This window comes from Trichoderma virens (genome assembly GCF_000170995.1).
Source record: "Trichoderma virens Gv29-8 chromosome Unknown TRIVIscaffold_1, whole genome shotgun sequence".
Taxonomy (NCBI): domain Eukaryota; kingdom Fungi; phylum Ascomycota; class Sordariomycetes; order Hypocreales; family Hypocreaceae; genus Trichoderma; species Trichoderma virens.
In genome coordinates, this window is record NW_014013748.1 from 811,627 (window position 1) to 827,758 (window position 16,132).

The following is a 16,132-nucleotide window of genomic DNA, read 5'->3' on the forward strand; positions in this document are numbered from 1 at the left end:
AATATTTGCTCCGGATATATGCATTGGAGACAACCCCACACAATGATTTCCAATCTCTCGCTAGTGCATTTCATTCGAGCTCAAGAAATGAAGGCTCCCTTTCTGCGCTTCATCTTCAGCATAGATGAATCAAAGTGCTGACTTCAAGTCAAAACCTGCTGCTGTATCGCCATCAGCCATGAGCCATTTTAACGTTCTGACTGCCACTGCTGATGACCTTCAGCGCGAGCTAAGCGCTGGCGGCATAAACAGCAAACAGCTCGTCAAGATCTATCTCTCCCAAATCGAGCGCCACAATGACTATCTCAAAGCTGTAATTAGCACAGCCCCCGAATCACTTCTGTTAGAGAGGGCCAGCATGCTGGATGACGAAAGACAGAGAGGAAAGCTTCGAAGTCCCCTCCACGGCACCCCAATCCTCATCAAGGATAATATCGCAACGCATCCTTCGACTGGTCTGGACACAACGGCTGGTAGCTTGGCGTTGGTCAACTCGAAGCCACGGAGCAATGCCCCCATTGTAGACCGAGTAGGTAGTTATTGTAAACCTTGATATCTAGAATAAGCTAAATTGAAGGCAATCAAGCTGCTGGAAGCAGGACTCATCATCATAGGCAAGGCTAGTCTGTCAGTAAGTGGCTCCCCAATTGTCAAACCAAAGGACTCGATAGCTAAGCCACAGGCATAGGAACTGTCATGGTGGAAGTGGGTGACGGTTATCCAATCAATCTTGAGCACCAATAAGCTGATACTATTAATGCTGCAGAGGCACAAATATACCCTGTGGCTGGAATAGTGTGAGCGGCCAGTCTCAATCACCCTATGTTGCAGGAGGCCTTCTCCCGGACGATTCATACGCGGGACACAGTGTAAGTGAAAGAAGCAGTAGCCGTACACCCCAAGCACTCACTGATTTGCAACATTCCTCAGAACCCCGGCGGATCTTCGTCTGGCTCTGCGATCGCCGTGGCCGCTGGCTTCGCTCCACTCAGTATTGGCACCGAGACATTTGGGTCTCTCATGTTGCCTGCGGGCCGGGCCGCTCTTTACTCGATCAAACCTGGCCGCTCGCTGATCTCCACGACTGGCATTATTCCTATTTCTAATTTTTCGGACCAGCCAGGTCCCATGACAAAATCTACCAAGGATCTAGCCATGTTGATGGACATCATTGCCGATCCCGACCATCTCCCGTCTGGCGGTTACGCTTCACGGGCAACGGCGTCATGGGAGGGTCTCCAAATTGGCACCTTGGATCCAGAAAAATGGAAGTACTCTTCCGAGGTTCGGAAGATCTTGGATGAAGGAATGGAAAAACAGCTGGTGAGATCTGCACCTTTGTTATGTTTTGTCAGGCTTATACTAAGTCGACTAGAACGATCAAGTCCGAGATGCATATGCAACGATCAAGCAACATGTCTCCATTTTCAAGGACAACGTTCCTTTGAGCACCGCAGATGCTTTGACTCTTAACGGTGAAGATGTACTGCTCAAGATTTTCGGTACGTCTGATGCGCATTGATTTTACGCTACGTACATAGCTGAAGTGACTGCGAAACAGAAAAGGATTTTAAAGAGCAGTTTGAAAACTATCTACAGCTCACCGAAACTCCCCAAATTAAATCTTTGGGCGAGTTGATTGCTTTCAACAAGAAGCATGCGGATAGAGAGCTACCCCCAGGTGACTTAAAAGACTTCTCCCGGATACTGCTCATGAAGACTACTGGGTCTGACAACTTCTAGGATATGATAACCAAGACACTCTTGAGCGCTGCGAGAAGACGAATATCACTTTTGAAGATCGTGCAAATTATGTTGCTCACTTGGAGAAATTCGGCCGTGATGAAGGCATCGATAAGATATTTCACGAATATGACATCAACATCGTGATAGGACCACTTGAGTCTCCCCTTTACTATTTTGCTGCGGCCTGCGGTATAGTCTCCCATCTTTCCGTTCCATCTGGCTAGATTGTATGGCTAATACTTTTTGTATCAGGATATCCCGTTGCCGCCATGCCAGTTGGCTATCTTGAGTATAACGGACGTCCTCATGGGATTGGCGCTGTTGCTAAAGAGGAGGGCCTTCTTATCCAACTTCAAAGCGCTTACGAAAGTGTTTTCCCGCCACGGAAACCGCCAACTATTCTTGGCTGAAGTCGGGTTCACAACAGCGCGCTGATTGGCATAGGGGTGAAAATCAATGTGAACAGCTACAACTTAGAAACAATTCAATAGCTTTGTTCTCGCACTAGATGAAATCGCCCGCTTGACCACCCTTGCTCTGATGCCCGTAGCCCCACCCCAAGATAAATAGCAGAAAAGTCTGACAGCAAGAGTAGCTACTAGAAAAAGTAGCGATGGTAGCAGCTAAGAAAAAGCACCGACAGTAGCAGGTACTAGAAGAGTAGTGATGGTAGCAGCCACTAACTTGCTGGGTTCTATCCAGTATCAGATCCCAACACTAGTTTCTTGACGAAAGACAAAGATGGCATTGTATTTGTGTCTGTTTGTCTGCCTCTATCTAGGTAAAACAAAAAAAAGACCTACAATCTTTAGGCACACATCTATATTTACAAATGGACGAAGAAGACGGTGAACAGGAAAATGAGTGTTAATCGGGGCATAAGAAATCTCGATAGCTTCGTCAAAAACTTAAATTATAATGTAGTATAGGTACTAATAGACTAAAAATTTGAAAGCCATCGTCATAAAATGTCAAAAACCCCGCTCGTTAGAGAGCTTGGGGGGCTTCGGGGACAGCTTTCACCAACAGAGACCATGGAGTAAACTTCCAGGTGGGGGGTGAGTCTTGTGTCGAAACATGTTGAGCCCAATCCAGTACACAGATAGGAAGGCAAAACTCTAGTGACCTTTTTAATCTGTGCATGTTTGGGAGTACATAAAGTCTTGGCTGCGTAGACAATGGGTGATAGTAGCATTGGAATGCTCAACCGATGTAATCTCGTCTTCCTCTTCTGGTGGTGATTTATATACCTGCACTACTTTGTTCCTTCTATCTCTTTTATTAAATAGACTGTAAGCCGGGTAAATTAGAATTGTTTTCCCATCTAGGTATATAGGTAGTGCTGCTTTTACGTCTTGTGTGTCATTCCAGTAATCTCCCCTCGCCATCATGCGACGCAGAAAGGCTCTCCCCAGTAACATTTCAACCGTATGATTCCCATCACATAGTTTTTTGCTGCAGCCGCTACCACAACTCAGACATATACATGTTTATTCACCCTGCCTATATGTCGTTTGCCAGCCCTATGATCCCCGTGATAGGAGTAAGATTTGAAGAATTTGGCGCTCCCGGATGAAAGGGGCATTTGTGAGGTGGACGGGAGAGCTGACCGTCTTACTGTACAAATCATTTCACTGTCGATTTTAAGTATTTCCCATAATCTTTCATGGCGCCTGCTGTAAAGATTAATCAGTTTGCTATCAACTGGCATAAGAATTATCCGGGGATTAACTCCGCGGGATACCTAGGTAGGTACCTAGTTATAGGTACCTTATGTACAGGTACTAGGTAGATGCCAGTAGAGGAGATAGCGGCAGTAGCAGGAAGTACCGAGAGTAGCAGGAATTATCGATAGTAGCAGGAAGTATCGATAGTAGCAGGAGGTATCGATGCGCAGCTGCACTTGGAAGGTATTTGACCAATCTAGAGTTTTACTGTTCTCAACCCAGACTTCTGTTGGATTTTGACATTTCATCTCTTTGCATCTACGCGTTTGACACTTGCAGGGCTCGAGGTCACGACGGCATCTCTATGTATAACCATTCCCGACTAGGACGCACACACACTCATACACACAATGCCTTCGTCTGCCGTCCAGAAGCGAGGGTTGAGGTCCAACACTCGTCGAGCATCTCCTTCCCCATATTCTAAGGAATCTGCGATTACACCAACAAATAGCAAGAATCGCAAAAATAAAATACATCAACTGACGCGCAAGGTGGCCGAGCTCCGGCAAACGATAACGACGACGACGACGATGCCATGCCCATGGTGCTGGCCTCCACCGTCATCACAACCACCGCCGACGCAGTGGTCTCGGTCCTTGTGGCACAACCTGTCGTCTGCTCCTCCTCCTCCTCCTCCTCCTCCTCCTCCTCCTCCTCCTCCTCCTCCTCCTCCTCCTCCTCCTCCTCCTCCTCCTCCTCCTCCTCCTCCTCCTCCTCCTCCTCCTCCACCATCACCACCAAACTCTTTGCTGGTGAAGTATACTTTGACGAGGTCAAGGAGATGTTTGATAGGTACGGTGCAAAGGGTACCAGCTTCGGAGAGGTTATTTTGTCGCTCGTGGATTGTAGCGAGGAAACTCGGGATGAGATAATCGAGTTTATAGGTAATGCAATCGATAGGGCGCCCCATGGCCATAGGGATGGGAGCGTTGCCCCCGAAGGGGAGTGTGCTTCTTGGGATCCTGCAATGGACAGCGATTGGGATAGGTTTGCCTCCGAACTCCAGGCAGTAGGACTTAATGACAAGCAGGTGCGAGAACTATCGAAACCATCCAGGCCGCGGGATGCCTTATTGTGCTATGGCACTATCCGACATTTTCAACGCAGCGTAAGACTATGGACAGACACTGGACAGCACAAATAGTTCCATCAAAGTGCAGTGTGATAAGATCCTTGATCACAGTAACGTCCGAACACACGACACATATCCGATTCGAACGACGTATAATAGGCTCGGGCCACAGTATGGGAGATTTTTGGGCAATAAGAGTCGAAAAATCCTAGATGTATGCGAGGATTTTGCATTTGAAGCTGTGAAGATGGCCCCCTTTACCATCTGCCTTGGGAGGCATAATTCGGAATTCCTTCAGACGAAGTTTCAGGATGCTGAGGGACTATCTGTCGAAAATTACGACATCCAGACGTCGATAACAATGTACGGCAGAATACCATCTTGCCTGGTAATTCGGAATGCCGACGGGATCATTGTAAATATGGTCTTTTTCGGTTACCACGGCATGCGTTTCAACAAAGAGAGGAAGCACGCCCGGGAGGTTGTATTCCTGCGCAACTTATCCTTGAAGCAGCTATTTCTACCGCAGCTATTGTCGCTATCTTCTTCTACTATCGCTACCTTCTTCTACACATCCTTTTCGAAAGTGTTGGAAGCCTGGCTGCATTCTCTTCATCTGTGGCGGACCTGCTTTGATGATTGAGTTTGCTATGAGTCTTCTCTCATTCCGGAGTGCTCAATGCCTCTTGCATTCGAGTCTGATATGTTGTCCCTTCCTGTTGTGGTGGCGTGGCCGATAGGCAACGTATTTCCGATGCAACGACACCCATGTCTTGACGCTCGATACAGTACGCTTTTGCTTTTGCTCAATTTCAGGTAGAAATACAATCCTTCTTTATGTACATTACCGCGCTAATGCTTCTTATCCAATGCAATTCAACAGAGCTCTAAATTACCATTTAAATGTCACAGAAACTCCACAGGATACCATACCATTTTCGTTTACGTATCATTACAATCGTTTCCAATCGTCCAATAGCCGCCGTCTACATCAATCGGGTCATGTATACGGCCATCAATCCGACTCCTCCGATAATCCAACTGGACATGATGCCCGTCGACGACGCGGCATTCGTACTTGTAGGTTTGACATTCGTCGCGCCAAAGCCAAGGTACCAGGACCCAATATCAGTCAGCCGGCCTCCATTGTTCAGAAATGACGCATTGGGGCCAACGTTGGACGTCTTTGAGCGAAAGGCGCCAAAATAAGTGTACCGGGCAATGTAATCCAGTTTGTCAAAGTAATCGAGTGTCTGGTTGAAGAACTCTTGCGTCGTCTCTAGATCTTGGTTCGCAAATGCGTATTCCGTCACCCAGATGTCGGCATCGGGCCATCTATCAGTTACGGTAGTCAGCATGTGCACATTGTCGAAACTGGGGAAAAGTCTCACGTTGCCCTTCGCTCTCCGATAAGCGACGCCAAACCAGCAAAGTTGTCGTACCAATGCACAGGCACAAAATCCCATGTGCAGTTCTTCTTTTGACTCCCCGTGCTCACAATGTCGGAGCAATTCGCCAGAAACTGCTTCAGCCATGGCAAGCCATCGGGTCCGCCGGTAGTCGCTGGCAACCCAAGCTTGATGCCCATCTTGCCCAGAGGCTCGAAATTAAGGACCCAGGCTTGAGCAGCATCCCTGGGCTCAATGTCACTCCCGCCGTTGCTGGTTGAGCCGTCTGGCTCGTTGAAGCCTAGCACGTGCGTGATATTGGTGCCCTGGTCGATGAGAGCTTTGACCTGGGTCAAAAATGTCGTGTCGTTGAGGTTATCCGTGACTCCCCACATCATGGGCACGAACTCAAACTGCTGCTGCGAAATTGAGGCATAAGCTGGCGACGGCTGCGACTGGTAGTTGTAGTACCATGTGAGATCACTGCCATTCTGAACCCAAATCTGGTTGTCACCAGGGAAATTGGGATTAGGCGTGAAGACGAGACCCCGCTTGTCGGAAGATGAGGCGCTGGCGAGGCCTGCAAGTAGCAGAATGGGAGCGAGAGCGAAGCTGGCCATGGTGATTCTGCTTCTGCTCTTATCGGCAAGAGAGCAGGGATTTGTGAGATCGGTGCTGACGTGGGGCCGGATCGTCTGGGAATTTGAGATTCGCGATGAAGCGGTGTTGAAACCAGGTTGAGATCGTCAACAGCTGTATCGTCTTTGTTGTGGGCAATCGGAGCGTAGCGATCAAGGCAATATCATTATCGCGCAATACTAGACGTCAAAGCTCAACAAAGTGAATTTTCTCTATCCCCTCTATCCAGGAAAAAACACGCGATCCAAGAATAGGACGCCGGACGCAACGGGAATTGGCCGACAGGCAATGGCACGATAGAAAAGGAACGGATTGGAAAAGAAATAGTAAAAGAGGAACCCAGTGAGAGGCAAAGAAAAGAGAAAGGAGAAGGAAGCAAGCTTGAGCTGAGAAGACGTAAACACGTTTCTCAGCTTTCAGGGCGCAGCTGAACGTTATCCAAAGCTACTCCAACTTTGCCGCCGGATCGCCCGATCCGTGGACGCGGGAAGGATAAAAAAGATGACATGGCGCCAACCAATCCGGTTCCAATAGTCAGGGGTCATCAAGAGGCACCGCCCAATAATGCAACGGTGTTTAATCTAAGCCCCTTGGCATGCAGACGAGGCCAGCGTATCGCCGCTAACGGGCGGTACATAGGATCACAACTTTCGCAAGGGTTGAGCGGGCGGAAATAGCGCATCACGATGGCGGACTTTGGTGTTGTTGGTGTTAGTGCCTCGCGTGATTCCATGTCACCACGCCAAGGTTCGTATGCTGCACAATGATGCACAACAAACCAATATTCTCCATTTTGACGAGATACGGTTTTGGCCTCTGCCAATAGAGCCGTCGATATGGCGCCCGTTGCGACCATTACGGTGGCACAGACAGTTTTAAATCCACTCACTCACTCACTCGCCCACTCTCACATGCTGGCTCACTTATTTTCTTACTAACCGACTCACTTAATCAGCAAACAAACATCAGTAAATAAAGTTTATACTATTTCGCATACTATGCCGTTCGCTCGTATATCATCTATACCAATACAAAACAAGATCCTTGTCTGGATGCCAGCTATGCTCAATACACACGTCTCCATCTCTACAACGCATTCACCCAGTTGACAGCCTCTTGGGGCTCGAGTCTCTGCATCCAATCCGCCTCTGCGAAAATGTTCTTCACCACGCCCTTCTCGTCAACCAGCAGTGTCGTGGGAATAACCATCTCGGGCGAGTCGTTGCCATGACGCTTCTCCAGATCCGCACCAATCTGGTTCAAAGTAGCCACCAGGTCTTCCGGCTGCTTCCAGACAATGTGTAACTTTCGCGCAAGCTCGAGCCCATCGTCAGTCAGCACCGGAAACGCGAGCTCGTTCTTCTCAGCAGTGGTGAGCGATGCATCAGGCTGCTCTGGCGTAATCGCAACCAGTGTGACACCGCGAGCCTGGAAATCCTGCAGGCGCTTTTGAAAGGCCCTCAAAGTGAGGTTGCAGAAAGGGCACCAGCCGCCGCGGTAAAAGAGAATGAGAAGAGGGCCCTTGGCTAGGAGGTCGATGCTGCTGACCGGCTTGCCACGAGCATCGGAGAGGATGAAGTCGGGCAGTTTCTCTCCGGGTTGGATTGTGCCTTTAACATCAAATTCTTTCTCGACGTTGGTCTTGGCCTCGAAGACGACAGCCTTGACGGCTTCAGGCATACGCTCTCCAATAGCTTGAGCGGTCTGTTGGAGCTCGGCAGCAAGGGTAGTGGCCATCTTGAAGAAGCTTTTAAATGTTTTGATTAACAGAAAAATTTGTTCCGACTGAATAGGTAAACAGGAAGGGCTTGAAGCTTTTTTGCGCAACGTTTAAATCTATCGAAGGACTTGGTCTAGGGAATAATGTATTCTCTCACACGACAACTACACCACATTATATAGAACGAGAAATGGCATGAGGAACAAGCATCCCTCCATCAATTGGCTACACGAATCCATTAGCAATGCTGGATTGGTAAAAGATTTCGTAACAAGCCAAGCGAGCTTTGTAATTTCCTTCAGGAATCTTGAGTCGGTTTCACACGGTAGCTCTCTCATTACGAAGACGGGCATTGCCAAGCTGAGTCAGGACACTGCATGATTTACAATCCATGGCTGCAGACAAAGCCGAATCAGAGCGAGGATTGTATAACTCATTCGAAACACCGAAGGATTGAAGGATGTAAATGGAAGGACAAAGGGCCAATTGGCCAACCGGCGTCATGATTCCAAGCTCATGCTCCTTCGTCCGAACTGGTCCGCCCCGGGATCGACAACAACCCCGAGCATCAGCCAATCACATCCGACCACCCCCAGCTTTCCATCATATTACTAAGAATACCGCCAAGTCTCAGCCAAGCTTAGATGCTTGCTCCCGGCTAATTGAACGCCAGCGGACTTTGTTGCCTCCAAAGACAACCCAATTATAATCAAGCGGTGGACAAGGCCCGGACCAAGAGAAAGACGTTACGAGCCGCCTGCAACTCCCACAGACAGACGCAATGGACGACCGGCCCGCCAGGCGGATGCGGCTGGGGACCAAGTCGTGTGCCGAATGCCGTCGCCGGAAGGTCCGGTGCGTCTTCCCGCCAAACAGCTCCGTCTGCCACGGCTGCGAGCTCCATCAGACGCCGTGTCGGGCCCAGCAACCGCGCCCGCGAGACCGGGACACGAATCTCCAGACGATTCCGCAATCACAATCACACGCTCAGCTGGCGGCTGATAATGCGGCCCTGCGCCGACGCGTGGTCGAGCTCGAGGGCCTTGTCGGCAGCATCTGCGACGCCCTCGAGCCGGCCGGCGACTCTCCCGCCTCTGGGGCTGCTTCGATCTCTGCAGCGTCTACCTCAGCGTCTACTTCTAACGACGTCAACGCCCGGGCCATCCAAGTCATAAAGAATCTCCGTAACCACGGCCTTCTGCACACAGCGCCATCTCCCAACAGCCAGGCCTACAGCTTCGGCGCCGCCCCCACCAACCCCGGCGCGCTCCTCCCCTCCGGTCCGCCCTCATCCTTCCTCTCGCCGGGATCCATCGACCCCGATATCGCCAGCAGCCCGCCGGATTCCGCCGACAAGTCCGTCTCGGCCGGGGACGCGCCCCTGATCAACCTCTTCCGGGATGCTCTTCTGATCCGCGACGGTGAGGGCGAGCTTTACGACGACCCGGAGGATCCGTCGATGCTGTACCTGATGAAGGAGTCCCTCAGCTCCTTCAGGCCGCCCATCCCCGACCCGGAAACGCTGCGGCTGGTGCTCGAGGAGTCACACAAGTTCTGGACTATCTGGCCGACCTTTTTCTTTGCCCCAGATCAATCACTCACCATGCAAAAGACCAGCATCGACGACGCTGAGGCCTACTTCAACCAGGTCCTCAACTTTGGCCGTGGCGTCGAGTTCTGCTCGGCCATGCTCTTCCTCACCCTCTGCATCCAGCAGCTGCCGCGAAATTGGAAGCACATCATCATCTCGCCCAGCATCTCGCGCCAGGTCCTCATCGACGCGTACATCCGCTTCGTGTCGGTGCTGCTGGCCGTCGAGGGTGAGGAGAGCATCCTAGTCGTGCAGTGTTATTTGCTGCTACACAAGATCCTCATCAATATGGGCCGTCCTCAGAGAGCTTGGGTTGCTATCCGTCATGCCCTCAGTGCCGGTACCCTCGTCGGCCTTGACAGACTCGATTCTGGTGCCAACATCCAGCGCAAGATGCTATGGACGCAGACGTGGATGGTGGAGCGACAGCTGTGCATCTTGCTGGGCTTCCCTTCAGCCGTCACCACCAGAGGAACCAAGGATGATCTTACCCAAGTGCTAAGTCCTAGTCAACGGATCTATCGGCGTCTATGTATCATCATGGGCAGCGTCATCGAGCGCAACCAGAACCCAGCAAAGGCCTCGTATGCTACAACCGTACAGCTAGACCAAGACATGGAAGACCTCAAGAACAGCTTCCCTCCGGAATGGACTGGACAATACGGCCCCGACGCAACGACCGACTCCATCTACTCCCAGGAGGCGGTCTATATCTTCTTTTACTCAACTCTCAAGCACATCCATCTACCCTACATGCTCAAGGCCAAGGGAGACCGCCGCTACGAGCACAGCCGCCTGTCCGCCATGGAGGCCTGCCGCGGGATCATCAAGAGCTATCTGCGCCTCCGTGGCTCGACAAAGACGGAAGTTATCCAGTGCGAGCTCATGGACTTTCTCACCTTCAGCTCCGCCATCGCCCTCATTCTCGGCATCCTGTCTGGGGCCGGAGAGTCATCGCCTTCAGCGCTCACAGGCTACGCGGAGGAGTGGCAACTTGTCGAGCGACTCATCGGCGAGCTGAGAAAGACAAACTCGCTGCTAGAATGCACCGTCGCAAAGCAGAGCGCCGAGGTGCTCGAAACTCTCGTGGCCGCTAGCTACGGCACTTACACTGTCCAAGACGATTTTGTGCTTGTAGTGCCTTACTTTGGACGTCTGCGTATTTCCCAAGGCAACAAACAAGATACCAGCCTCGTCAACAACAACAACAACAGCATCCAAGCTGCCCCCGCCCTGCTAAACTCCAACGAAATATCGTCCGTATCATTATCGTCGTTGCCGCCAAAGTCCGTCCCCGGAGATCCGTACTACATCCCCCAGCCGGCAAACACAATCGAGTTCAGCTCCAACGATTTCCTCAACTCCACCTTTAGCGACTTTGACTTCCAGATGGACCTCAGCCAGGACTGGTGCAACATTGTCGACACGGGCGTCTATGACTGGAACCAGATGTTTAACTCTACTACCATGGGACTCCTGTAGAGGGAGCATTTATGCGAAACACGGACGCGGAGTTGATTGGCAAAATGGGGGGTTAACAGTGCGTAACGGAGTTGAGGCGGCTTTTATGTCCTCTTTGATCTTTTGCAAGTTTGATTTTAGGTAATTTTTTCTTTTTTTCTTTTTCGAGCCGTAATGCCTGTAGTTTAATCCACAAAGCAGGGAGTGAATGCAGCGACCTTCTGCGCCTACTCGGTACTTAGCCAATCTCACTTACATTCCATTGCGTACATTCCGTAGTTGTCAAAACACACAAGAATCCGTATCCTCAACAAACCACAGCCAATAGTAAAAACAATAACAGCCAAAAAGAAACAACATAATCAGGCCCACTACCGCTTTTCCAAACTCCCAGGCCCCGCCAAGACATGTCATGTTAGGCCCTTGCCTCAAAGCACTCAAGCGCTTACTTTACAGGGCATCCATGAACGTCTGAATAAACTCGTCGTATTTTTCGTATCTGCAACTCAGCTCTAAAATTGAGCCAAAACTCACAACTGCCGTCCAGGATTCGCAACTGCAGGTACCAAAAGAGCCAAATAGGCGAAATGTGCCCCCAGATAAACACATTGTTAATTTTGATTATAGGCGAATCAAAAGCTCGGTAAAAGCCAGCGTTCTGATTTTATGCACATATCACACAGTAAGGCGAGTAGACTCTGTTGTTATTTAACTTGATTGACTTTTTATTTCAAGAATAGAAAAGGTATTGGTATATAGGCTCAAGAGTTATTTACGAGCAAGATATTAAAAAGTATTTACACAGGTGCAGCACATCCAAATGATGTAGCGACAGTACCTCCAGGTCCGAAGATCTCGATAAGACCCACAATGGCAGCCCAGGAACCCATGCCAGAGCAGACGAGACCACCGAGGAAGTAGATGATGTTGATGATGTTGATGTGCCAGTTGACCTTGAATCCACGGGCCCAGCGCTTCCAACCAGCGTCGTGACGAGTGGTGACACCAGTGGCGGGGTCGAAACCTTCACCAGGCAGAGCAGCGTCGACCTTGACGCGGTATCCGATGTAGAGGAAGGCGGGGAAGGTGTAGGTGAAGTTGAGGATGAGAAGAGCGCCGACAATGCCAGAGATACCGTTCAAGTTGGGGACGGCAGCGCCGACGACGAAAGCAAGGGCCCAGTAAATGGGTCCCAGGGCGTACCACAACCAGCGGCCCTTGCGGGTGGTGATCGGGGGGAGACCGAGAATCTCCTGGAAGACCTCAACGTAGACAGTCTTCATGCCGACGTTCATGTACATGACTAAAAGAAAAACGAGTTAGATACTTATTCATATTTTCAGTACTAGAGGCAGAAAGTACTTACGACAAGCAATAGCTCCTGTTATCAAACCCAAGACGTTGTTGGCAGACTGCAGGCTGAAAGGCTGAATGACAGTGTTGATGTTGGAAGCAGAGTACTGTCCGTAGTGACCATAAACAAAGGCACCGAAGAAGATGTAGACAACGCAGATGAAGGTCTGAGCGCAGAGCATGCCCTTCCAGAAATCCCAAGGGTGACGCATCTCAGCGAGGAAGGCAATGAACAGAAGAGCACCGCCGTAGCTGTACACCATCTGGTTGATACCGTTGAACTGGCCAGCGAAGCCAGTTGCCTGCTGCTGATACGCGTCAGGAGGAGGGCCAGCAAACAGCTTGATGGGCTCAATGGTCTTGATACGAGTGGATGCGGTAATGGCAGAGTAGTCGATGGGGTAGTTGGCGCAAGCAACCATAATGATGATGAAGGAGACAATGTTGATCCAGACAGACAGATTGGCGAGCCAACCGATACGCTGAAGAGATCGGATGCTACCGAAAATCATGCCGACCACCATGAAGATGATGAGACAGGCGATGAAGCAAATCTTCTCACTAGCCAACTGAGCAATAGTTGTGCCACTTCCGAGAATCAAGACAGCGACTGTCATGAACTGCTGGATGGCTTGGGCGACATTGATGAAGTGGCGAGCAAAGGGACCGTAAACGCGGAAGTAGGTATCACCGAATGAGACCATGGGGAAGCGTGATGAGTCGAGACCAAGGAAGACCTTCCACAGAATGAAACCAGAGAAAGCGGCGGCGGCACCAAAGACAATGTACAGAGCGACACCAGGGCCGAATCCAACACTGGCAAAGACGAAAGGGGTGGATGACCAACCCAGAATATCGGTTGTGATGAGATAGAACATGGTACCCCAACTGGCAGTTCTCATGGCACGAGAAGCCTGCTTCCACTCGGCCTCGGTGGGGAGGCTGGCATTGCGAGTAGTGACACCAGTCTTCTCGTCAGGAGAAGCGGTGCCGCTGTTCTCAGAAGCAGCAGCAGCCTCAGCCTTCTTCTTGTTCTCGTGGTGGATACCCTTTGAGAAGCGACCCAGGAAGGTGTTCTGGATGGTTCTGGGGCCACGCTCAGCCTTGAACTCGAGGTTGGCTTGGTACTCTTCCTCTCGCTCGATCTTGGCCCAGTATTGGTACTCCTCGAAGGTAACGGTGGGGTCGATACGTGCTGCGAAACCCCAGACTCGTTCACGAATCTGGGGCTTCTCGAGCTCCTCAGCCTCCTTGTCGACAGCGGTATTGATAACGTCGTTGTCAATGCCAATGGGCTGGAGGCCCGCAGTGGGCATGATGGCGGCCATGGTGGACGTTTGGGGAGAGTCCTGTCCTAGTTGTGGCAATAAAGGAGGAAGGCCAGACAACACACACAACGACAACCCAAGTTGAGGTGCGGTGGGAGAAGGGGAGGGTATAAAAGATGAAGACTCGAGGGGATGAGTTTAGAGGAATGAGGAACTGTTACACGTGGGAGGACAGGTCTTTATCAACAAGACTAGGGTACTGGTGTTGCAATGCAACCCTCCTCGTCGTCCATGTGCGTCTCTATCAGAGCATGGGTCGGACTTCTCCACCTCCACGACGATACGACGCCTTGGCTGAATCAGAGATAATGCTAGTTCAGCTCGCTGAGCGGTTTGAGAACTTCTGTTCATCCTTCAGCCATCCCCGGAGAGCAAGTTAGCCGGCCCGCTTTCTCCGGGGAAGAGTCTGCTATCTCACGATGCAATGCAATGCAATGCGATATGGAGAGGCAATCCGGTGATTGCCTCCCAGCCATGGTACCAGGTAGTCGTAGTAGTAGCGGTACTAGAGGCTCCGCCCCCGCGACCAACAAAAGGCCTCGCCGATAGAGAGAGGCTATCACGAGAAGATGGGCACAAGCCTGACAGGGCAGAGTACGGGGAGGCGAAAACCAAAAGTTCTTCACCCTCCCGTACCATCCCAGTTTGGCTGGCGTGTGTGGAGTGTGTCTTCTGGAAATCCGTGCCGATCCCAGAAGCCCAAATACGGTAGCAGCGTTGCAGGCTTGGGCCAGGGCATCTTGGAAGTTCGAAGACGGATAAATCGGGTTCTTTTGCTCTGATAACAGCAGCCGCAAAAGTGACGGGGCGTGTGTTTCGGCGTCGAGATGGTGGTGGCGCCAACTGGGGCGAGCCACTGCTTCAACATGGTTTGGGCAAACGTGTGGGGTTTTTGCTAGAGCAGCACCCCAAGTCGGCCGTCCAGGATCGCACAGGGATGAACGCAGAGCAAATGCAAACACAGAGTGTGTGCAGTAACCGCGATGTAACCGCGATGGGAGCTGATCAGAAGGAGAGAAAAAAAAATTAGCAGTAGCAGGAGAAAAGAAAAGAATTGTAGTTGATACTTGGAGTGCCAGGTAGGAAGATGACGGACAGGTATTTTCTCCATGCCACGCCGAAATTGAAGATAATTGCAAATACTGTAGAGTTATGAGCACAAGAGGAGGAGATGGGGGGGAGTGTAGATTAGACAAAGGCAGAGCAGACGGCACATGATTGGCCAGACGATGGCACGATTCTTATCACGTGACGGCGGGCGCTCTTATTCCCGGCCTCTCTACGGAGAAAAGGCAACTCCATGCTGCTACTATCACCATCTCAACTGAGTCTCAAGAGTGGATGAGCCAAGCACATGGTCTGACTCGCACCGAATTGCTTGTGGGGAATCATCTCCTTGACAGCTTGGCATCGGCATCGCTAGAGTTGACACGCGACAACAGGCAAGGCGCTGACCTGACGATGGCTTCATGTTGTATCAGATGGCTAACTCTGCCCCATGTAGCAGTCTGTATGCATAACCCAAACTGCGACATGCAGACAAGCGCGTGAGGCACCACTTACAGTATAAGCGCATCATAGCTGGGCGGGAGGAGCCCCTTGTGAAAGATGCATAGGTCCAACCTTATGCCTCGCCAAAGAGTGCATAAGAAGCAATGATTGTCCCATGATGTGGGCTCCTTGTCTCGAGCAACACCCCCCAGGGTACTATCACTCCAGAAACGAGTCAATTGCAAAGGGACCCTGTCAAGCGGGCATTCATTCTCGTGGCAAAAAGCCGAATACATCTCCATCCAACTATCTCCCCGGACCCGTAAGTATTCTCGTGGCAGGCTGTCCAGTGACCGATTCAAGCTCATGTGCAAGATGGATATGGATTAATTCGACGACCACCATGGATCCTGGATGAAAACCATCAACTGCACTATTGGTGATATGGTTGCAAGCATCAAAACTCTATCACAAAGCCGTGGCCAAGCGAACATTCTCAACGTGTCTGGAGGTAACCAGTGATGTCACCAACACCCCTGCCAATACTGCCGCGCAAGCACCCCGTCCAATATAGAAACAGAAGTTCCTGCAAGCCGTATCACACCTCCCGATCGTC

At 50.8% G+C, this 16,132-nt stretch overlaps 6 protein-coding genes across 6 annotated transcripts; 3 read left to right on the top strand and 3 right to left on the bottom strand.

Moving 5' to 3' along the window:
• Positions 1-124: 124 nt before the first annotated feature.
• On the top strand, positions 125-2,156 carry TRIVIDRAFT_141231 (uncharacterized protein; the record flags this gene model as incomplete). The annotated part of the gene is made up of 7 exons (XM_014105726.1): positions 125-536; positions 769-869; positions 931-1,323; positions 1,376-1,502; positions 1,562-1,681; positions 1,744-1,935; positions 1,999-2,156. The coding sequence occupies 7 exons, from the start codon at positions 125-127 to the stop codon at positions 2,154-2,156; spliced, it is 1,503 nt and encodes a 500-aa protein (XP_013961201.1).
• A 1,667-nt stretch (positions 2,157-3,823) lies between these two features.
• Positions 3,824-5,188, top strand: TRIVIDRAFT_217591 (uncharacterized protein; the record flags this gene model as incomplete). Its single annotated transcript, XM_014105727.1, has 3 exons — positions 3,824-4,230; positions 4,323-4,503; positions 4,598-5,188. The coding sequence occupies 3 exons, from the start codon at positions 3,824-3,826 to the stop codon at positions 5,186-5,188; spliced, it is 1,179 nt and encodes a 392-aa protein (XP_013961202.1).
• A 142-nt stretch (positions 5,189-5,330) lies between these two features.
• Positions 5,331-6,931, bottom strand: TRIVIDRAFT_85672 (uncharacterized protein; the record flags this gene model as incomplete). The annotated part of the gene is made up of 2 exons (XM_014105728.1): positions 5,331-5,880; positions 5,937-6,931. The coding sequence occupies 2 exons, from the start codon at positions 6,551-6,553 to the stop codon at positions 5,532-5,534; spliced, it is 966 nt and encodes a 321-aa protein (XP_013961203.1).
• A 727-nt stretch (positions 6,932-7,658) lies between these two features.
• Positions 7,659-8,252, bottom strand: TRIVIDRAFT_33558 (uncharacterized protein; the record flags this gene model as incomplete). Its single annotated transcript, XM_014105729.1, has 1 exon — positions 7,659-8,252. One exon carries the CDS (start codon positions 8,250-8,252, stop codon positions 7,659-7,661), a length of 594 nt encoding a protein of 197 aa, XP_013961204.1.
• An 845-nt stretch (positions 8,253-9,097) lies between these two features.
• Positions 9,098-11,365, top strand: TRIVIDRAFT_140454 (uncharacterized protein; the record flags this gene model as incomplete). Its single annotated transcript, XM_014105730.1, has 3 exons — positions 9,098-9,411; positions 9,628-11,077; positions 11,204-11,365. 3 exons carry the CDS (start codon positions 9,098-9,100, stop codon positions 11,363-11,365), a joined length of 1,926 nt encoding a protein of 641 aa, XP_013961205.1.
• A 689-nt stretch (positions 11,366-12,054) lies between these two features.
• Positions 12,055-14,154, bottom strand: TRIVIDRAFT_175758 (uncharacterized protein; the record flags this gene model as incomplete). The annotated part of the gene is made up of 3 exons (XM_014105731.1): positions 12,055-12,647; positions 12,711-12,960; positions 13,117-14,154. 3 exons carry the CDS (start codon positions 14,023-14,025, stop codon positions 12,142-12,144), a joined length of 1,665 nt encoding a protein of 554 aa, XP_013961206.1.
• Positions 14,155-16,132: the final 1,978 nt, after the last annotated feature.